The sequence below is a fragment of the Indicator indicator genome, chromosome Z, assembly GCF_027791375.1.
Source record: "Indicator indicator isolate 239-I01 chromosome Z, UM_Iind_1.1, whole genome shotgun sequence".
NCBI classification, from domain to species: Eukaryota; Metazoa; Chordata; class Aves; order Piciformes; family Indicatoridae; genus Indicator; species Indicator indicator.
Window position 1 is genome coordinate 68,653,787 of NC_072053.1, and position 23,259 is coordinate 68,677,045.

Genomic DNA, 23,259 nt, shown 5'->3' on the forward strand with positions numbered 1-23,259 from the left:
ACTGTTTTCTCAATTTAAATGCTTGGCACCATTAAATTGAGTTTTCTGTCCAAACAGCCAGCCTTTTCATGATCTTTATGGCATGTCACACCTGCTCTGTAAAAGCAAAATCTCTTATGTTTTTGGGAATAACACCTCACCAGCAGCTGCAGCTGAACCAGCTGAGCAATAGCCCACAAAGGTCTGGATAACACCAACCTGGAGATTTATTTAGCATTTGTCAGCTGGCTGTTAGGTGAAAATTGGAAATCAAAGTGGAGAGCATTACTGCACACCTGCGTGAAGGCTGAGGTGAAAGCAGCAACGGTATTAAATACACATGTGGACAAAACTGACCACCTTTTCTGCAAATGCTAATGGGAGTTCCTGCCTTTCACATTCTGCTGAGAAGGGACTTTATAATACTTCCAGTTCTTAGAGCACTTAGCTGCATTCTTCACACCAAAAGTTACCATAAACTTGATATCCCTCAAAACAAGCCAGTTCAGGCAACTAATTTGGCAGAAAATTAGTTCAGCAACTCCTTAAACCCCATCAGCCTCTCCAAATCCACTTTACTTTCCCCCCCTCCTTTCTGCACTCTGTGAAAATGCACAAGAAAGTAACAATTGGAAATGGGAAGGAGGGCTTTTCATCTTGACAGTGGTCTGAAGACAGATGAATTCCAAAACACCAGAAAATCATGCCTATAACATGCTTCACTGTTTCACCCCGTCCCCAGTGACTGCTAGCTACTTGGTACATATCACATCAGCCAGGCAGAGAGAAACTGCTGCACATGGAAAAGTCAAGCCTTGTACTGGTGTCTTGGGAGTTTCTTCAATGTTCATTTTTCTGAGAAAGAAAACCACGTTTGCGGTTTGTGTGTGTGGTTTTTTTTTCCCTTAAATTAAGCGCTTACACTGATGAAAGTCGAGTTCAGACTATTAAGAACAATAATTGCGTCATCAACTACAACTAGAGAAAACATTAAGATGTGGCCCTGTTACCTTTCATACATCTACAGCAGCTGCAGTTTGAAAATGACTTCTCAGAACATGGTACTACTACTAGTTCCTCAGTGGCTAGTGGAAATTTGTTGTTTTCTAGCCTCTGTGCTGTTAGGAACAACAGGTAGACAAAATTGGAAAACTAGAACAAAATTGGCTTTTAAAATCAGATTCCCATGCAACCTACACTAAATAAGTGAACATTATTAACACCATGTACTAAGCATTTAGTGCAGATTTCTGACCCCTGAAGTCACAGACCTCTTTCTCCTATTTCTGCAAATAAGCATTTCTGCCAAAAAGCAAACACCCTTGTTGTTGCTTTAGTTTGCATCACCTACCACAGATGCTGGATGGAAAAGCCCCTTTCCTCTTCCACTCTTTCAAGGAAGCAGCTTTTGCTTGTTCATCACTGCTGTTGGTACTTCTCACCCAAAAAGGACTGGGGAAAAACCCTCCTCTTCAATCACAAGACCGAAGCCCAGGTTTGAAGCCGCTACACTCACACTTCTAAACTTTGCCCAAACTGGGACTTGCACGTGCTCTGTCACCTAGTTTGGGAATACTGCAGTACTACACTACTGCCCAACTGTGCAGTAACTTCTGAACAGTGTGACATCCTTGAGATATTCTTCACCTCTCTCTAGGTAAAGGAGTAGTTAGGATACAAGCTGTGAATTGTGTCAGTGAGCTGATACGACTACAGTCACAACATTAAGCACCAGCTGTTCCTTTGGAGTGTAACTTGTTTCTCCTCATATTTCAAATGCATGATTACACTTTTGCCCAGACTCACCTCCCCCTGCTGCAATGAGCTAAATCCACTCCTGAGTATTCAGTCACTCGGGTTATCATCTTGTCCAGTTAAGGCTGATGGTAAGGGGTTAGCTTGCCTGCATCATGTAAGGCACATGCCAAATATTATCCCTCCCCTTGTTTTCCTACAGCATAGCACACCCTTGCTGATGTAATGGAGTAACAGGCTACCTTAGTTCACCTGCTGTGTCTTTGAAGTTCCTTTGATAAAGGTGACTTGTGGCATCAAGTTTTAAACCATAAATAGAATCACAGATTTCTGCTACTGATACAGAATTAAAAGGAAGTAAGTAGCAAAGAGAAAGAATGAGGTCAGGGTCCAAAACTTACATAAGCTGCAAAACTTATATAACTTGCATAACTTTGGAAGCAGAGAGTAGGGAAAAAAACAAAACAACAAAACCTTAGTTCAGTAGTTTTCCTACGAATCTGAATATTCCAACAGTTTCACGATAGCTGAGGAAGGAGAAGCAGAGTCTGCAATAGGGTGTCAAATCTCACAGACTTTTTGATAGGCTATGCTCAGATGGAATCTTGAGCCAGACAGGCATATTAGTGCTCTCTACACTGCTTCACCAATATGATACTCACACACTATCCTTCAAGGACAAATCACTTGATGAAACTATGCAAATTTCCTCAAAACTCTGGGAGCCAAATTTGCTCCTAGTGCTCCAGTCTTGCAGTCTGGGAAGACCTTGAGTACAGCTGAGTAAGAGGAAGCACATGAGGAGCATGCAGTTCCTAACCCTTTCTGTTGGATAAACGTGTACTGCGAGGTATGAGCCTCATAATCATGAGTAGCATGTTTGACTAAAGTGATGTAAGGAACTGGCTTCATCCCAATAACAGTACTGAGGCATTTGTTTTACAAAAGTTTATTTAAACAAAGTAGGTACATTTCACAGAAATGGTTATAAAATGCATAGCATATTATAAACAATACTGTCATTTTACAGATACTAGTGTTATTATCCTAAATATTGCTTTTTAAAAAATAAGCAACCTGCTTGGTGAATCAAGAAACCTAAGAATCCCCAGTAATCCCAATTTAGGCGCTGTGAAGAAAAAAAAAAATAATAGCAGTGTAACAAAACAGATGCTCATTTTTTCATTCACTTTACTGATCGTAGTGCTGCATCATTACTTTGCTAGTTCCCATTACGTGGAAATATCTGGTCCCTGCAGTTGCATACCAAGACCAGATTCTCATCGATTGGAGTCAAATTGCACTTGCTCTGCCAACCAAATCCCCATGCAACTCCAAAGAAAGCTGACTTGGGAGTCAGCTGACCGAGGGTCTTCAGACTGATTAACAGACAGAGACCATGAGTAGATAAAAACCCTAGCAGTTTTCCTAAATTGTGCATATATGAATAGTGCTCTGAATGCGACATAAGGAAACTGATTGTAAGATAGCAAGTCCACACATATTCCAAGCTTGACTTAATGACAATTGAATGCCCAGTAGTAACAGACCTTACCCTCTGCAGCGATGAAATACCACAAAAAGTGGAATTGTGCCTTTTTACAGCAGCTGAGATCAGAGCACACCTTGAACATTCAGAACTTCACATAATCCAATCCAGAGATGTCTGTTTTCTGATCTTTGGGATGCAAGGGCACAAAGTAGTAAAAATGAAGAGCACAGGACTGATCCATAACCACTGTGAGACACCAGCTCATTCACACACTACACAGGAGTCACAACTGAAATTCTTCCTGTTCACATTTCTATGATAACAGGCAGAAAGCAAATGGTGACATAAAAGGAGTTGCAGCAGCTTTGCACTGGTGTAAGTTCAGAAACAAATAAGCTATAGCATCCATTAATTCACACACAATAGAGAAAGAAAAATCCCCTTATTTTCAAAACAGATTAAAACATACATGTTTTTAAAATGTAGATCATAACATACATGATTTTAAAAGATACAGACACATGCTCAAGAATGATCTAACTTTCTGCATTATGACATGAGCTTTACAGTAGCTTAAAGTTGGCTTGGACTGAAAATAAAGAAGTTTGAACTCTGGCCAGCAGAGCTCTTTTGGAACTGTTTGTCAAGATGGTTTGACTTGATGATCTCAGGTCTTTTCCAAACGAAACAATTCTATGATAAGAGAGAAGAGTAAAGTCTAAAGCCATCCAAGAATATTGATATTTCATTCTCCATCTTCAAGTAGTTTTTGTAAGTTGTTTTGTATCTTAAAAAAAAAAAAAAAAAAAGGGAGGCAGGTGGTGTTACATTGCATTAAAAAAAACCATAATCTTCGGTATACTCTGTGTGTATGTTAATTCTGTCACAGCTATTCATACCAATGGTATTCATGTGAAATGCTTCCTAGTTTTCATATTAGGAGTATCTCCTGCAATTCCTCCTGTAGATTCTCTCCTTCATTAGGTATGAGGAAATAAGATAGGAAAAAAATAAAGCTAGAAAGAAAGGTACAAGAAATCCAATTATTTTGAACTTGATCAAAACCCAGTAAAAGCTTCAAAGTCTCACTTCCTAGGTCTAAGTAGATAATTTAAATAGTGTAACAGTTTCAGATACACAGCTGGCTACAATATGTCACAGTAATTAAGGTCTAACCATTAGCAGATGTGTCCCATCTAGCAGATTTAGTGTATTGTGATTTATGTTCCCTTAGTCAGACTAAAGGCAGTGCCAGCCACTCAAATATTCAAAAGGGTGATTTCCACAGACTTTACACTGACTGTTTATCCAGTTTTCACCTCCTTGTCCAGACATGGGGAGGATAGGGAGGGCCCCATCTCCTCTTAGTAACTAACACTCACTGGCTACAGAAGGGTTTAATTTGAGGAGACACTGTCCTTCAAGTACACCATTTCTTAGTCCTACCTCATGATTTCTAGCCCAGGTGCCCAACTTTTTTCAGGAGAGGCATTTTGGGGAAAAGAAAAGAATTTTGTAAGTCATTTAACACATACATAGGAATTTCATTTTATCAAGCTGTATTAGGGCAAGGGAATGAGCAACGTAAGGCCCTGTTTTCTCTCTCTGTTTAATGTTTTATCATCTGATAGACACAGGGTATTTCAATATCCTATTAAATACACTTAAAATTCCAAAGCAAAATTACACTAATCCATGGCAAATCCTTGACTCCAAGTATGAAGTAGAGCTTGTAAAAATAACAAGGTCACACTCAAAGTCATCGCAACATATTCTTGCACTGAACATTTTTCAGCTGCGGAGTAATTCTTAGTTTTTAACCTAGCTAATTTCTGTGCTCTAGTTTACAATGCTGTGGTTGTGCAGGAAGCAAGGGGAGAGGCAAAAAGTAACATTGAACCTTTTATGCCACCACTGCTGCTGAAGCCAGGTGCAGCCAGTTACTAGCACCTTTCACTAAGGTATACGAAACAGTTAAGTACAGTAACTTCTCAGAGAACATAAAGCAATAGCTTTCTATCAGTTTTTGAGAACAAGAATAGGGTCAGACACCCTGCTTTAACCACTTGGAGATCAGACAGGACTGGGATGGGGCAATATGCAGCTACAGGCAATACTAATTTAGCTTGTATGTACAGCAGGTGATTGTGTATTGAGTATGTGGCAAATCAAAGGGTCCAATCCAGTAGAAACTAACTGAAGAAGCGCCCATGACTGAAGACTCTAATTCAGGACAAAGGGTCACTTCTTTGGGAATAGCTGGATGATCCAACCATCAGATGCCTTTTACTGCCTCCAAGGAGAGACTATATAAGGGAATGGGAGAGTTCCTAGCTCTGCTGCAAAAGCCTGGCTGGCTTCCCACAGAAATTGAGTTCTCCGTGAACCATTTTGCCAGCCTGCCTTAGACAGCTGGAAAGCAGTAACCTTTTAAATGACCAAATTTGGCTAAAGATTGTATGTGGTAATCATCTGGCAAGCAGCTTCCCTTTGTATTCATATTGTTATTATCCAGAGCATACACAGCATGTATAACTAGGATTATTCTAAACTTCCAAAGCCAAGGGGTTAGAGATGTGGGGAGTTTCGGCAGTCTCTGTAAAACCTATGCCATACAAGTAAACAGTGATATTATACAATCCTAGCTTTGTGCCATTTAAGAAACTTGGTTTGGGAAAAAAACCCCAAACAGTTGTTTGAAAGACTTTGGCATGCACTCACATTTTAGAAACACAGGCAAAAATAACCCATGTGACTTAAGCATATAGGAATTCAATTTTATTTTTGCTCCAGTAATACTTTTTTTTTAATGCTTGGCTACTGTATGCATTCCTAAACATACACATTCCACTTCCTACATCTGCACTGGGTGCAGTTGTCAAGGTTTGGGGACATGGGTGGGACAAGGGACTGAAAGGGCATCTGCTGTGGGAATAGGACAGAGGCTGCCCCTTGTACACAGCTGTTGCAGCAGCCAGAAATGGACCCACTGAAGGGCACAGCTGAATTCCTCAGCCAAGATGGTGGTGGAGTGAGCATGAAGTGACACTAAACAGAAGGAAGACAACAGTAGGAAAGTGAAAAACAGTAGAAGGAACACTAATGTCTGAGAAGAAGTAAAGGTGCTGCATGGCAGAGATGTCCATGCCAAAGCAGATGGTTACTTACTCAAGAACTGCAGCTCCTGGAGGAGCCCGTGCTGCAGCAGGGGAGAAATGGATGAAGAAAGGAGCAGCAGAGAGAAAATTGCTATGTACAGACCGTGACCCCAGCCAGCCCTACTCAGGGGATGGGGAATGGGGTGAGAGGCTGGACGCAAAGGAGCGAAATTGAGCTTGGGACAGGGGAAATAAACATATTGTTCTATTTTTTTGTCCAAATCCATTTTAACTGACACTATATTAAATTGATTTTCCCCAAGATGAGTCTCTTTTGCCTGCAGTGGTAACTAGTGAGCAGTTTCCTTGACCTTACGTTGACTCACAAGCATTCTCATCCTATTTTCTCTCTCTCCCCTCCCAGAAAGGGTGGGAGAGAGATCAGATGGGTGGGCATCTAACTACTGGTTAGGGTTAGCCCACCAAAACCCTTAAAGTGGAAATAAGGTCTGCACACTCAGTTTTGTTTTGCATAGGTTTCTAGTTTAAGCCAGTAAATGCATTTACCTTTGCAATTAGAGAGCGGTAAAAAGTAAAGTTCAAGTATGGGAAATTAACACAACTGGTACAGCAGCATTTGTAATACTAAAGTGAAATGGGCAAATTCCAGACACTTTGTATAAAAAGACTGACTACATATGCAAATAGTATTCTTTATCTTAATCCAAAAAAAGTAAAACTCAAACAAGAGCCCCAGGCAGAAAATTCATTAAATAGCAATAAAGGTTAAGTACAGAACCCTCAGCCTTGATGGAAAAAAAAAATAAATTGAGATCATTACATGCAATAATCACCTTGAAGTGTCCAGTTTATTAGTACTCCTGGTTGTAAGCCTCAGCTCAAGACAGAACATCTACACACACAATACTTGTACTAATTTATAGTCCAGACAACAAGTCCTTTGTCTACAAAAATATGCCAGCTTCTGGTATGAAATCTATGGGTAATGGTGCACTTTTCAAAGTAACAGATTACAGAATTTCCTCAAGAAACCAACTGTGTATCAGCATGTGCATTGCTTCATAGGAAATTACCTTTTCCAACGTTATAAGATTAGCAGTTAACTCATCACAAAGGGCATCGGCATTAATTTGCACATGAGATCCCAAACTTGGTTGTGCTGGATTTCTGTCAAACAGAATGAAGAAGTGAGTGTGACAGAAGCCAGAAAGAAGGAAATAGAACTGGAGATACATGTATACGGGACTACAAGGGCAACATTGTAAACTATACTTGTTTACAGAAACAAATGCCTAATGTCACTTCTAAATTTTCTACTAAATTTGTTATGTGGTCGCATTCACCAGAAATCTGGACGGAAAACTTTAAAGCTATTTCCACTGAAACTAAGTTGAAAAGTTATGCAAGTTGTATGTCCTGGGAATTAGAATAAATAAAAAAGCCCAACCCTTTGACACCATAGAAATTCACATTAGATGATACTGCAACTTGTACTGTTTGTGATCTGAGCAACAGAAAACAGGTCTCTTCTGTAACAGAGCTTCAGAAAAGGTGCATGGGATCTTGCTAATAAACACATGACAAAAGGGGAAAATAGGCTTTTGACATTACCTCATATAAGAGGCAGGTTTCCCACTCTCCCTGCACTATTGGTGAAATATAAATGCAAGCCTGTTTAAAACACAGAACAATTTCCTTCCTTTTTTACCAAGCACCTATGTCTGTCTACTGACACATACATAAAAATTCTACTGCTTTCCACAGAGGACAGCTAAGAGCAGTGGGTTCCTAAGCAGCAAAGTCATTGTTCAATATGTCTACAAGTGCATTGTCACAGTGACCTGTTTGTCATGGATGGTCAAATAAAGCTGGATTAATGAGCACACTTAGTCAAGAGCTTGCTACAAGTTTGAATCACTTTTCAGAAGTTCTACCCAGTGTAGATACTTCTTTTTCTCCCTCTGTTTTTCAGGTGGTGTTTCTCTGGCAGTCAGCACTCTCACTCATGGTGCTTGTGGGCTATGGGTTTTGCACTGAGATACAAAAGATTTTGAAGCCATGTTTTTTGCAGAGCAGCTCAAATTAAAAAAAAAAATTCTAAGAAGGGGAGAAGAGTTAATGCCAAATTTGTATGCCCCAGCATAACCTCTCCATTGCATATTTGTATATTTTCCGTCCATGCAACACAAAGATGGAAAGAAAAAATAAATAAAAAAATGGAGGGTCAAAGCCATGACTACAGAATGGATCTATGGAACTGTGTCGCTTTCTCTATTTCCCCTTCAAACACACAAAGAGCTTCCCCTTAGTGCATTTTGGGTATTTTTTGGTTTGGTTTTGTGTGTGGCTTTGGTTTTTAAACTTTTTAAAAACATTTATATTAACATGACAGAATATTGTTTTTTAAAGAGCATATAGGCAGCTCAGAGCTTCAGAAATCATTATGTACAAGCATGTGAGATTATGAAGTGCCTTCTGTCATCTTAGGCCAATCAAATGACATTAAGACTGAATACAGAAGTTCTATCTCTTCCACAGAATCATTGCCCTGGTAAGGAACTGCTTACTTCAGCAGTTTACTTCAAAGTTACTCAGCTGTTGGAAACGTTATCAAGGTAGCAGTACACCATGATATATCACACCTATATTAAAAGTCTTAAAAAGAAAGCCGAGGTGAGGGTAGTACAAATGCAAGAACTACAGGACACTAAAGTATCATAATAGCACTACAGTAACACAGTGGTTTCTGAAGAAAACAGATGAGCATAATAGATACTAGAGAAAAAAATTCTAAACCCCCAAAATTTTACAAGTGTATCTTACTCCTTAATATGTGAATCAAAGGATGTGATGGAAATAAGATGTTCCTCCAAGATACCGATTTTGTATCTCATGTAGAAGGTAGAAAATATTAATAAACAAACACTGGAATAGAGAAAAAATAAAGTACATCTATTAAGGGAAAGTTCAGAGTACTTGAAAAACTTAATGTTAAATTGCTTACATTGTTACATGTAAATGTTGAATAATAAAGGTATCACTTTTCAAAACACCTCAGGAATAGCCATCACAGTGGCATTCAGAAATACCCACCCCTGAGTATAGCTTGCTTTAGCGACATGTAAAATGAACTTGCAAGCAGTTAAACATTTCCTGAACTAAAGACCTTTTGCTTTTAAAAGTAAAAAGCCCATTAAGTCAAGTCTGCCCCAGCATTTCTACTTCTGAGAAGTATACAGGCCACAATTCTCAGTAATCTTTTTTCAAGTGAAGCTTAGATTACATTAATCTATGTAAACATACGTAAAGCCTAGTATTTCAGTAGTCTTAGTATGAATTGCTAACTTACATAATGGCATACAATATAAGTATGTGGTTCAGAGATAAGAGCTTCTGAGACTTCACTTTGTAGAAGAACCTGAGGGCTTCAGAATGACCTGCAAGGGAAAGAATCAAGTGTTACTATGATCAAAGCAGATCGCGGCGCACAGTGTTCCAAAGCACGCAACAGACAAAATAAACAGGGAAAAATAAGGAGATCTTCCAAATGATGGGAACTTACCAAACTACGCAATTTTTAATTTTTTTTTTTAATTTATTTTGCTTGCTCTTGTATTGTTCTTAAGAGCATGGATATATTTATTGTACTGCAGGAAGGTCTTCAGGATGTGTAGTAGCTTGCATTATTTAAAAAAAAAAAACCCAACCAACAAACCAAAAAAACCCCACCAACCGAAAAATAGCCAAAATGGACTGTAATAGTTTGGATTTCCCCCCAGCAAGGAAAATGGACAGAACTCTGTTACTTCTCAGTGTCCTTCATCTCAGCACGGAAGGGACTATTCCTGTGTGACCTGCCCTAAGCTGTCCTGCTTTGCAAAGCGGTGGCACTCGACTTCTGGAGGTCCCTTCTAAGCCTTACCATTCTATGATTCTATGGTTTCAACTAACTCCACCTCAAGATCTGCCCTTGATACCTTACCATTTTGAGGACTATTCCGGGCTTTTCCATCAGGACCATGTTTACTGTGTGCATCTGAACGGGCAGACTTTGTCTCAGTCTTGGAAACTTTTAAGTGAGGCTGAGTCTCAATGACATGATAATCTGTTAAAAGCAAGATTTTTAATGAAGCTGAAATAAGTTACAGGAAGCTGTTGGTAGCCTAAAAAAAAAAAAACCTAAAAGGAGTAGGGGAAGGTGAGGATTTGAAAAGGTGGATTTCTGGACTTGGATATAAAGCAGAGTTAGTTTAGTAGCCCTGAAACAGTTTACACAGTAATTACAAATCACAAAGCAAAGAAGCACCTGGACTTGAAAACGATGACATATGCTCCTTTGATAGATGACAGCTTGTGCAAACTTTGACTATTATCACTGAATTTCCAATCAGAAGACGACAGAGACAAAACCAGCAATCTCTCAAAAGGCCTGAATATGCTAGAGTAACAATTCCAAATTGCTTTAATAGCAACACCAAATGAAGATATTTCATTGTTACCTTAAAGAGGAGATTCTAACTCCCTTTCATGGCTGTTATTAAAATTCAGACAATGTCTTGAAAGAGATAGGAGAGAAAAATCCAGTCACACTCAGTTTTGCTCATGTTTTACTTGCACATCCTGGAGTGCTCTAATAATGCATAGTAAACAGAACCACAAATAACAGATGTTCTCCCCCACAGCTCTCAGTTCTTTTGCTCAAGGTGATTCTTTAACTGGATATTGGGTTTTTACTTGTGGAAAACAAAAGCAGAAAGGGTTAAAGCAGTTATTAGCTGTAAAGAAGTAAGGCAGCAAGTTAAATAATTATTTACAATCATTAACATGGCAAGCAATGACACCACAATTTAGTCACTGCTTCACAAACACCACCCATTCCCATTCCATTTGGTGAAGAAAGCAAATAGATCCGAATCATATCCCTGAATAAAAGACATAACAACAACAAAAGCTAATGTGACTTAAAACTGCTATTAAAAAAGTTAGTGTTTCATTTAAAAGTAATGGTAAGAGTTTACTATACAAATTCTTTTAGTCAAGATGGAACCCAGTAATCACAGCATAATGACGCATTACTATATTAATATTGCTAACTGCACAGCAGAGTAACGCTCTGGGCTTTACAAATAGCATTCACTGAGGGCTACATAAGGTAAGTTCTGCTAAACTTATATGCAGTGAGCTTCTACACAGTATTTCTTCTAATTAGGGGAAGAACTTGAGGGATATGAGATTACAAAGAAGTGTGTTAAGAATAAACAACTGTGGGCAGTATCTTCAAATGTTTTTAAAATGGCAAAGAATAAAATAAAGGTTTAAAAAACAAACCCAGAAAACTATGTCCAAAATAAATTTTTTTGATGACCAAAGCCAGGTACAGAGTTAATTTTCTTCCCAGTAGCTGTACAGTGATGTGGTTTTGGATTTAGTTTGAGAACAGTGTTGATAACACACCTTTCTTCTCCCCCCTCCCCTCCCCCCAGTTCTCTGCCTCCTATTATCAGAAGCAAGGAGTGAGAGAGCAGCTGCCTGGTGTTTAGTGGCCAGCTGGGCTAAATCCCCAAAATCTCCTACTCTGTATTTCTACTAGCATAACTGATGAGGGATGTGGGAAGCAGTTAGTACATGGATAAGGAACTGAAGGCAGTAGTGACAAATCAGATCTGCTGCTAACCAAGTTACTGCCTGAGTCAGGATTGCAAAGGGATGTAATAATAGAAACACAGATATTGTGGCTTTGAGGAAGACCTTAAAGACCAAGTAATTCTCCAGGGTTGTAGAGAATGCAGATTCCACATTCAAAGGAGATTAAAGAACCAAAACTGAGAGCTAAGTCATGCAAATTTTCTTGGGGCCCCATGACCCCAGTCACCTTGGAAACATTCCATCTCTGGGGTCTGAGAGTCTGTGCTGCTGGACTCTTCCATCTCTCGTCTCCGCTGCTGCACTATTCCATCCAGATCAGAATATTCATTGAAATCCTGATGGGAAGAAAGTCATAATCAAGCTCAGCCCTGCTCTAAACCTAAACAACTTTATTTCCTCTGGCCTTTCTCTAGAAACTGAATCAACAATTACAGATTTAAAACTGTTTAACCAGGAGCAATCTCTGATATCATGATGTTTGCACACAGAGGAAGGATTCCAACTAGAAACACTTGAAAAACTGTTCATAGCAGAGGAAGAAGCAACGTTATATCACTACAGAACATGGTGAAACCTGACTGCTATAGAGATATGCAAAGCACACAAACCTTGGAATACATCCAAAGCATACTCGTGTATATACACTGCATATAATCAGATAAAATTATACCTATGCTAGTTATTCCCACTGCTTCTTAACGTTAAAACTGGTGGAATTTTTAGAAACAGATGTCATGATTTTCTTCAGTTTCATTTCTTCAGACATTTTAAGTAGTACTGGCAATGAAAGGTGCCATGCAACAAAAGAACAAACATCTAGGTGATTTACCAAGGGCAGAGTTGTAGGACGATCAGCCCTGAAACTGTTTTCTGCAGAAGAGGGATTTGGACTGTTGCCCATGCTCGTATCCTGGAAAAAAAAGCAGCAGCGTTAACATGGAAAACGTTTGGAAACTACCTAGCATTTAGAAGCAGGAAACCAGTAACACAGAACACAAAGCTACATAACATCTTTGCTCCCATTAGTACTTACCTCAAGATGTCTACAGATACATTTTAATAGCTTGTATGTGGTATCTCTGGAGAGTAAGGACACAAACATGTACTGAAAAACAAAAATTCCCAAACTGTTTAAGAAGACATATGGTACAACCTTGCTTTAACCCGGTGGCTTTGCAACCTTGCTTCAACTTGGTGGCTTTGCTGACCAAGTAACTACTTTCAAGAACTTCTGCATAACAGGAAAAACCTCCACTGCTAAGCCTATGACCTGAGGTTAATCACAAGTAACACAGCACACGCATGTAAAAGTTATCATGCTCTTCTGTCGGAACCAGAGCATAATGCAGATCTGTTCTTATTTTAAAAAACTTTTCATGCTATGTTTTACCTACCCCTTCAAAAACCAAACCAAACATTTTTTTTTGTTGTACAGTCTCCTGCATCCATAAGATATTTATGCCATGAAAATGGGCTTGTTCTAAAGGGTAATCACATTTTCTACTGATTGATACAATTACTGTTCTGAAGAATCACTGTAAGCAACTGTATTTTGTGCATTTAGCAAGCTGATACTCATGTAAGAGACAAGTAAATGCAAGAATACTGTCAGAGCTGCCAACAGGGCAGGTAATCCTCTGTGCATGCAATTTCTGATCCAGCAGTCTCAGTTCTTCTAGTGCTACTATACGGTAGTCTTGGAAAATGGGGAATGATAGATTACAGACAGTGGGTGGCAACCAGAGATTCTGTTTATTTCCTCACCAAGTTCTACACAAGCTTACTGCAGATCCAAAGGAAAAAGATAGGGTGTTAGCAAGAGAAAAAACAAAAAAAAAAAAACAACACCACCACCAAAAAACCCCAAAACAACAACCACCACCACCACACCTAAAAGCGGTCCTTGCCTATCACAAGTAAGCAAGCAGAAAAAGCTAGAATCATCCCTAAGAAACCACATCCTTCAGGGCTGCAGGCAGAGTGCAGTAGCTTTGCTCTCTACCAGTACTTACTCTGTCTGTAACTGTTGCTATGATCAGAGCATTTGGCACAAGAAGGGCAGTCTTGGTTTTCTTCAAAAGTGTCACTGAGAGTACAGGTATACTAAGCTGAAACAAGAGCAATGTAGTGTTAGAGTCCTACTACGTGCATATAAATCTGCATGCTTTTTCACAAGGTGCCAGCCTAACAAATGTGATAAGCCAACCTTCAACACATCATTTAAAAATTTCTGTGCTACATCCCTGCTTCCTAATATTTCATATGGAACAAGTACAGTTTCAGATTATTACTATTTAACTATTTGACTTTTGTTTTTTTTTTTATAAGATGCCAATCCAAGCTTTTGTTTGTGTCTTCCTTTCTTGGTACTTTACAGTTCTTACCAGACTCCAAGCTTAGTTCACTGTAGAACTGCAGAACAATCTAGTTTTAAAGCTAGGCTCCTCTGTTTAAAAACAAAATATTTCAGAACACAGAGAAGAGAAGCTTGTTGAAGAAAGAAATAAAAATCTTCTCACCTTTAGTCTGCAATTAGCAGCTGAGTAAACAGCTCGTCCTTCAGTCATGCTGAAAGATCCAATACCCACACAGTCACTGACAAACTGATTCCTGTGTGGGCCATCCCGGCTGTCCACATTTACATTGAAAAGTTCTCAACTTTCCTTCCTTTTTGTGCTTACATCTAACCCAATTAGCTTAATACCTGCTAAGTTTCAGACTGTTTAACATGGGATATTCTGTATCAGCTCTTCTTGTAAACCCCATATTGCAAAACACCAAATTTCAGTTGAAAAGCCTAGAGCTTAGCCAAGTAAAATAATACTGGATACACACAATTAAGACACAGATCCTGTTAAAAATTCCTTTGGCATACACTGTCACATCTACTCCTGAAATCTGGAAGCAAGCTTTCAAGTGTCAAAAGATTGTTCAATGAGTGACCCAGTACAGAAGGAGAATGAAGTTACTCTGTGCATGGTTGCATAAAACATTGTTAACTTTCATTAAGGGCAGCATGAAATGAAAGATTGTTTCAGGTAACAAAAAAAACGTACTTGTATGCATTAGCCTGGCTGCAAGGACTGCCAACTACTGCTGAATCATAGCTAGACAAGTATCTAAGGCCTGGAAAATCACTCCTTACTTGGTACTTGATTAAGTGGGATAGCAGACAAAAGCAAACCAATCCAAAGCATAAAATTTTATCTTTTCTTAGTTCCAGGCCTGGGTCTAAGAATCTGTAAATGTGGTTATCAATTGTTACATATTGATGGGTTTTTTTTAGCATGTTGACTCTATTTACCCTGATTCAGAAGCCATGTCTTTTGAAAATGGGTTATTAAACAGGTCCTGCACTATACCTTTTCTTTGTGAAACAATCCAGTTTAAGAAGTTTTTGCAACACTTTTCAAAACAGGTTTTACAGGAAGTAGGAGCAGGTATGTGTTTGATAAAAAAACCCCACAATCTTCAGGCAGTCAGAACTGAAATCTGTGTAACTTAAAAAAAACCCCAACAACAAAACAGAACAAAAACCCAAGAAAAAACCCAAACCAAACAACAAACCAAAACAAAACCAAAGAAAATATTTTTTCAACAAAAATCCTGCTAATCCTAATGATAAAAACCAGCAGCTTAGAAGTTTTCTAATTGGTTCAGTTAAGCTCAAAGAACTTCAAATCAGAGATGTTAATGGCATTCTACTGCATGCTATTCTGATGGATAACATTACTGTAATCAAGACTAAAGCGTACTTAAGTGGGATTAAGTACTTGCTTACAGCACTGTTATCCCAGCATTTGGTTAGAATGGTAAAATCACTGCAATGTATTTTATTTCTACTCAGAGTAATAATTATTTGGGGAAAAACGGTTTACCTACAGGCAACTTGGAAAGCAACCAAAACACACAAGACAACACTTAGCTCCAGGAAAGACTCAGGGCCAATATATACACAAAACCAGAACTACTTGGAAAGCCTATTCAAGCCTGCAGAAGCAACCTTTTGTTTTTGAATATGCACAAATCTCCTGACTTGCACAGCTATTCCTTCTACCAAAGCTTTCAATAAAAGACATTCTGCAGCTAGAAGAGTTCAAGTTGAAAAATTTATTAGAATGTGTAGAGCCACATTTCTCACAATACTTTAACACTAAGCTTAACTTGTAAAACAAGTCGTAAGTAATAGAGGTTTTGTGCCTTGGAAGCTTGGCTCACAGAATGTCAGGGGCTGAAAGGGACATCAAGAGATCATCCAGTCCAACCTCCCTGGCAGAGCACCTATACCAGATCACACAGGAACTCATCCAGGTGGGTCTTCAGTATCTCCAGAGAGGGAGACTCCACAACACCCCTGGGCAGCCTGTTTCAGTGTTCTGTCACACTCATAGTGAAATAATTCTTCCTTCTGTTTACATGGAATTTCCTATGCCTCCAACTTCCACCCATTGCCCCTTTTCCTGTCATTAGGCATTGCCGAGAAGAGCCTGGCTCTATCCTCTTGGCACTCACCCTTTACATATTTATAAACAGTAATGAGGTCACCCCTTAGTCTCCTCTTCTCCAAGCTGAAGAGCCCCAACTTCCTTAGTCTCTCCTCGTAAGGAAGATGTTCCACTCCCTTAATCATTTTCGTGGCTCTGTGTGGGACTCTCAAGCAGTTCCCTGTCCTTCTTGAACTGAGGGGCCAAGAACGGGACACAATATTCCAGATGTAGCCTCACCAGGGCAGAGTAGAAAGGGAGGAGAACCTCTCTTGACCTATGGACTACACCCCTTCTAATACAACCCAGGAGAGCACTAGCCTTCTTGGCCACAAGATCACATTGCTGTCTCATGGTCATTTGTCGGTGTATTTAACTGCTAAGAAAATTCCTCTTCCTGTTAAGCTTGATTTCCACTTGCCCCTCCACTTACATCTTCATTATATCCCTGACTTTCCTGTTTTTTTGTTGATAATATTACCTAAAATTTGAGTCTATTATATGTGACTGAGCCAAGCTCTTAGTGTGTGTTGCCAGGCAAGGGAAGACACCTGGAAGTACATGATCAAGCATCCCTTTCACTCCTAGTTTTCCCTACAATGTTCTCTGAAAACAAACAGCTAGAACTGAGTAATTTGGAATACCATTATAGCCACATTTACAAATACTGCCTACTCTACCCTATCTTGTAATGTTTTCCTTTTTTTGTTATATAAATATGTATATATTCCTGCATTTAAAACCCTGTCGACAAAGACAATTTCCTAGTACTACATCATTACCATTCTACATTTTCCCCCCAACTCTTTCTGGTCTCCTTACTAGAGTTCCACTACATTTTATATACATTTAGCTTAGTCTGAAGTTAGAAAGCTGCCCCAAAGCATGAAGTAGTCATATTTGCAAGCAGTAAACAGGAGATTGCTAGTACTGCAGCTTCAGTTTTAATGAAACTAATTGCCAAGATAGTGGTTACTAATTAGGAATGACACCATTTATTAATTGTGATTTCCTTGTTTGTGCCACATGGCTTTCAGTGACATATACACCATCTGCATTAATGTACTGCATATGACTAATAAAATTCTTCAACCAGGAATCAACAACAACTCAGTTTCTTGGGCAAAGCAGTAAAACATAACCAATAAGGTCTCTATTAAAAACACATTGTTAATGATTTTAAGTAGTCTTTAAACCTATTCCGCCTTCTTCAAAGCCATTTCAAAGGTAGGTGGTGTTCCGTCAAAATGGCTGACAGCAGTGAAATGAGATACTGACAAGTCCTAAACTGGTTTCAGCACCCAATTCACTGACAGAAGGGTTGAGGATCTAAGCAGGATCTTTGTACAAGGCTTGAGAAAGAAGCTGAAGAAATCCTCACAGCAAATAGAACTGTTTCCCAATAAAAGCGCAAAACCACCTGAGTTTACATAAATAAAACCACTCTAGAAGCTCCAAATCAACAGAACCAGAATACAAACCTCTTCTGGAAAGGCTTTATTTTTTATTTGTAAACATACCGTTCACCTCAGGGAACCCAAGTCTTAGGTGAGTCTTCTCTGCACCAAGAGAGTAAATGATCTTATAAAGTAAGATCTTCCTAATGGTTCATGTCCCATTTCTCCTTTTAATATTAGGTTCACAAGTAACAACATAACACTTTTTTCTCTCCCTATTCTGTTTACACAGGAGTGCTACAAGAATCCCTCACAGACCTTTGCCACTCAACTCAGAAGCTAGTTTTAGTTCCTCCTCTTTACATGCCTTGATCCACTCGATCCTTCCCTCCAGTTCTCCAAGTACAATCTTGCTGTCCTTACACTTCCCAGCCTCCATCCCTCCCCTTTTCTATACTTACCACAAGAGAGACAGTTTGTGCTACATGGGCATGGCAATGCTCTCACTACTGCATGTCAGGTTCTATCCTTTCATCTATTTTTTTCAGACACCAAATCCTTGAGAGAGACTGGATCTTTAATAATAATAGTGCTCCAGTTCTGGAGTGACTTTCAAGCATCAGTTATGAACAGTGATTGTCTTCAATAACACTTATGAGGATTAGTAGCATTCTAGCCTTGTATAATAATGTGAACTTCTGGTGATGAACAAATTGTTAAGGAATAGCATTATTTTTCTGTACACAAAGATTTTACTAACCTTTCTATCTTTGCCAAAAACCTTGGAATGGAAGCAGATCCAGTTTTCAGAAAGGAATAACTTTCCTTGGTACAGAATTTCTTTCTGCAGAGCACATGTAAAGCCTGAAACAAACAGATACTCTATAATCTTTAAAGTACTCATAACCCAAGTGAACTGTTATCAGTTTGGCTTTTGTTTTTCTATTTTTTTCAAAATTATAATACATTTAGGCTTATGCATTTTGATGACGATTGCCTAATCTTGAAATATTCTGTAAGTTTAACTAATAGTGAACAAGCTCAGAACGCTTCACAGGCAGTCGTTCTAAGAAATGTAAAGTGGGCAACAATTCTCAAAGATGTCCAGCATCTGAAGATTTCATTTTTGAAAGACTACAAAAACACCCATTGCATGTGGATGAAGCTTCACAGCTCCAGGCAGCTGGAATTTAAATTCTTAAACTTGAGGTAGTCCCCCTTGTATATCACTAGTTGGCAGGCAACATTACCTTAGACCTAATGACAAGAGGTTTAATACTTACTTTGTTTCAGTGGCTCATCAATGGGAACATCTAGAAACAGCTTATGAAAGTGTGCATTTGCCTTCAGCTAAAAAACAAAAAGCCACACGCCCCATGACATATGCTTTATTAGACAGTTTTACAATCAAGTGATTCATTCCGCTGTCTGTTCTTCCAATACATTCCCATTTTGCCCACTTGTTTTACAATAAGTCCTCATTTTTGCCATATGGCTGTTCAGTCTGTACTCTGCTTTGCCCAAACTGTAATATACTGATGAAAAAAAGAACCTATGTCCTTATACAACCATGAACTATGATATTGCTGTCATGATAGTTATGTCTTTGCTGTCACTGTATAGAAACAAACAAGGCTTTCCTCTGCCCTACCTGATTTGAGGCACGTTTTTTCCTTTCAATCTTGGAGTCACTCTTGATATCCATTGTCAGAAGTGAACTATCTGTGCTGCTCTTTGATCTGCAGATTAAAAGAGAAATTTCATATAAGCTTGGCATCAGTTGATTAGTCTTGGAAGTTAACAAGATGATATAAAAATTAAGTAGCTCTTTTATAGGGAGGCCCTCAGATACAGACTGAAAAGAAGGCAAAACAAAACACAGGACTCTATAGTGAAGGACTTTAAGAACACATTGTGCTACAGGATTCAACAGGGCAAGAAAGGTGATACAAAGTTTCCACTACTGTACCTTATACCGCACAATAAATCATCTTTACTTTCCTAGACCTGAGAGGTTAAAGATTTCCAGTAAAAACTGTGAGTGAGAGCCATGGAACTACCATGTGTATTAGAGATACATCTGGATTTAGGAAGGAGCTTGTACAGCACGACTGATTTAGATAGCAGAGAGACTGTATTCAAAATATGTACCGCAGGTGGTCCCTCACAGAAGAAAACTCTAGAATACACCTGAACATGTATGCCTGTGTAAAGCATAGGTCAAACTGAAACGCAGAGAGTCTTAAACTGATGCAAAGCCCTCAACAGCGCAGTGGATTACACGTGTATGTGAGAGGTAAGACTGGAAAAAGTGCTTGGAAAAAAGAAACCCAAAAGAAACGAAAAAGCCATCACACATTTCTTCAAGTATCTTCTCCTTGAAGGTACTTCAGGAAATTCAGTGATTTTGAAGTATCTGCCTTATGACCAAAACCAGTCTGACTGGTGACTTTTGCATTGGGTGCTCAGCTGACAAAATTAAATGAATGCAAAATTTATATTGAAGCCCTCAAAGGCAGATTTTAGGATTATTTCATTTTCTTTTAGAAAAGTTTCAGATGCATTCCAATTTTCCAACAAAGGAATAATGACTGGTTTTGCAGAGACATTACAATAATCTGATGCGTAGTCCCAAATTAAAACTTTGTTATGGTTACACCACAGACAATTAATACATCAAGTATGTAAGTCCTGGGAAGAGCCCAGGACTCAGGCTGAAGCTCAGCTTGACTTTGTCAAATTGACTGCGATGCAGCTAGCAGTGGATATATTTTTTTTCTAGGACAGGAAAATTAAGTCAGCCCAGTGTCTGAATTACAACTATTCTGGCTGCCTGCGGTGGGTAACAAAGCAATGATTGTAACCACTCCGATTATCTAACTAGGAAAAAACCTCATGTAATTTCTGACATTACCTAGCAGCATCAATTTTTTTCCGGTCATCAAAATATTCCATGTCACTGGAAGGGGTCTGCAGCAACACAGTAGGTGACTTTCCTGCCTTTTGTTTTTCATCTGGTCCATTTTCTCCATCTGAACTGCTTTGGGGAAATTAAAAGAGAAAGAAACATGTATTGCAAGATTTGTACCAATGTCAAAGGCCACTGCAACACGTTGACAATACAGCACATATTAAAGAACAAAATTATGACACATCTTTTACATTAAGGTCCTGAAAATCTTCATTTATTGACTTGACAGTATGTATCTGAACAGTATCCTGAGCTCCAGTACTGGAATTTCCTGACTGAGACAAGAAAACTGAAATACTACCATGGATATTTCATCACTCATGATTTTTTTATGTCTAGCTTCTAATCCAAAGAGAATGTCTTGTTTAGGAAAAATGCATTCCATGTTCCGTACTCCGATCTGATGACTAATGGAAATTAATTTGATTGGCAGGCCAGGGAAAAAACATCCTGTGTGAGAGACCTAGTGTTTAACAGGTTATTTGTGCCTATGTGTTGCAAGAGGAAGTTGGGTCTCATTTTGCCTCTCACTCACTACTTTGAGAGTCCATCTGCAGGTTTTTCACAATAAAGGGTCCTATCAAAGTGTCAGAAGTACTGGCTTTGTTTCAGAAAAACAGTGCTGCCACCACAGTGCACTGCCTTTTCACAGCACATGCTACTGCCTCAGAAATGCGTGTCTGAGGGATTAAAGATGTGCCATCAGAGCCTTTCCCTGACTTTCCCTTTGCAGAAATTTTCTAATAAAATGTTGACTTAGAACATCTAGAGGAAAAAAGCTGTCATTAACAGCAAGGTCTGAACAATGATGATATTTTAAAACAAAGCATGATAAATACATACACATACCTTCCCATGGAAGACTAAAAGCCTTGGGAAGACTAAGCACTAAAGAAAAAAAAAAAAACAACCCCATGTTGTCCATTAATTTAATGCCTGTCCTGAATGACCCCATTTACAAAAGCTTTCTATTATAATGTTTAGTTTCTGCAATTTTTGCAGCAACAACACAGCTACTGCTATGACGAGGGAGTGGCTTTACAATAAACAGTTTCTTCTCCTACTAAGACTTAAATTTTGCTGACAGAGGTTCCCAGACTAATTTTATCTTCCTTCTTTTACAAAGGGTGTAAGAAGATCCATTGTTTCCATTACCCTTTCATGAATAAGATCAGAAGATACACCTCACAACATCATAATTGAGACCTAATGAGGTGATACCCTACCTCAAAGCTAAACCAGACCTTTTGTCACAGGACAGAAGCCATACATTTTTGCATTACTGGTGTGAGTTGTTCTCAAGGAGTCTTATGTTTCCATTCAACAATTATTCCCCTATCAAATCCTTCCTCAACACTTAGCAATCTGCACCAAAAAAAAAGCACCAAACTGACCCTTCCTAAGTCTGCTTTTTTGTGTTTGTGGAGGCATAACAGCACTAATAAAGTTAGTAAGGAAGAAACCAATTGTTCCCCACTAGGAAATCTTGGATCAGCCCGGCCTGACCACAAGGCACCAACTTTTGAGATGACATAAACTAGAATTAAATGGGCAATTCAAGAGATTCAGGCACAACCTAGTCTTTTGACTGAAAACCCTAACTATGCAGCACTATGTTGTTTGAGATTTTAAGCTGAGAGAACTGTAAACTCAAGGTCTTCCCCACAACTATAAAGGAGCCTGCATTCCAAAAGTCTGCAAATCCTGCAAATGTCTTAATCACAGGTTTGCAATTTGTTATTTTACTGCTCTCCAAACTCTTGGGCTTCAAGAAATGCCAGAGAATACTACGGAGGAATGGAATGAAGAGCAGGGTGAGGCAAAACTGTCAAGTTCAAACACAGCTATGCTTCAACAGGGCAGCACAACTTGCCAACTCCTAAGTAAGACTGCAAGATGTAGTTGCTTGAGCCTGGAGCCTGACTGGTGTCCATCGGGCAGCCTGCTATTCTTACAGGGCAAAGTTAGTGACTTATCAAAGCAGACTGTATCACACTTAGACCTCCATACTACAAATCTGTTTCAAAAACACCCGTAACTTACAACTCCCACCAGTTGTTTTATTGCTCTTAAATGCATTATTTACCACTCATATTCCCCATTCCCTCATCCACAAATTAATTCCTGCTTTGCAGTTAAACCTATGAGCCTATTCTACCCTGTCTTCCCTGTTAATAACCATTACTATTCCTGAGCCTTTACTCTGTGAACTCTGAACTCTAGCTTCTTTCAGATGGTGGAGAGCTTGGGCATCTCAGCACACTAATCCTGCTGACTGTTGTGTGTGGAAATGCTACTCTGGTCATCTCTTCAGGATCATCCTCTGCAGCTGAGAATACCGGATACATCTCAACACAGTAAGAGTATTCCCCAAAACATTACAGGTGTGAGGAGATCCACCTGTGCAATACATGCT

The 23,259-nt window shown here is 39.0% G+C and overlaps 1 protein-coding gene across 1 annotated transcript in view; it reads right to left on the reverse strand.

Moving 5' to 3' along the window:
* Positions 1-3,776: 3,776 nt before the first annotated feature.
* Positions 3,777-23,259, reverse strand: part of GRAMD2B (GRAM domain containing 2B) — a 40,796-nt gene continuing 21,313 nt past the window's right edge. Inside the window, exons 2-14 of the mRNA XM_054397775.1 lie at positions 20,787-20,909; positions 19,524-19,611; positions 19,156-19,222; positions 18,633-18,736; positions 14,004-14,099; positions 13,025-13,096; positions 12,821-12,901; positions 12,218-12,326; positions 10,328-10,450; positions 9,695-9,782; positions 9,169-9,270; positions 7,419-7,512; positions 3,777-4,013 (exon numbers count right to left, since the gene is read on the reverse strand). Coding sequence (XP_054253750.1) covers positions 3,972-4,013; positions 7,419-7,512; positions 9,169-9,270; positions 9,695-9,782; positions 10,328-10,450; positions 12,218-12,326; positions 12,821-12,901; positions 13,025-13,096; positions 14,004-14,099; positions 18,633-18,736; positions 19,156-19,222; positions 19,524-19,611; positions 20,787-20,909 — 1,189 coding nt within the window. The 3' untranslated portion in view covers positions 3,777-3,971. The remainder of the gene's footprint in view (positions 4,014-7,418; positions 7,513-9,168; positions 9,271-9,694; positions 9,783-10,327; positions 10,451-12,217; positions 12,327-12,820; positions 12,902-13,024; positions 13,097-14,003; positions 14,100-18,632; positions 18,737-19,155; positions 19,223-19,523; positions 19,612-20,786; positions 20,910-23,259) is intronic.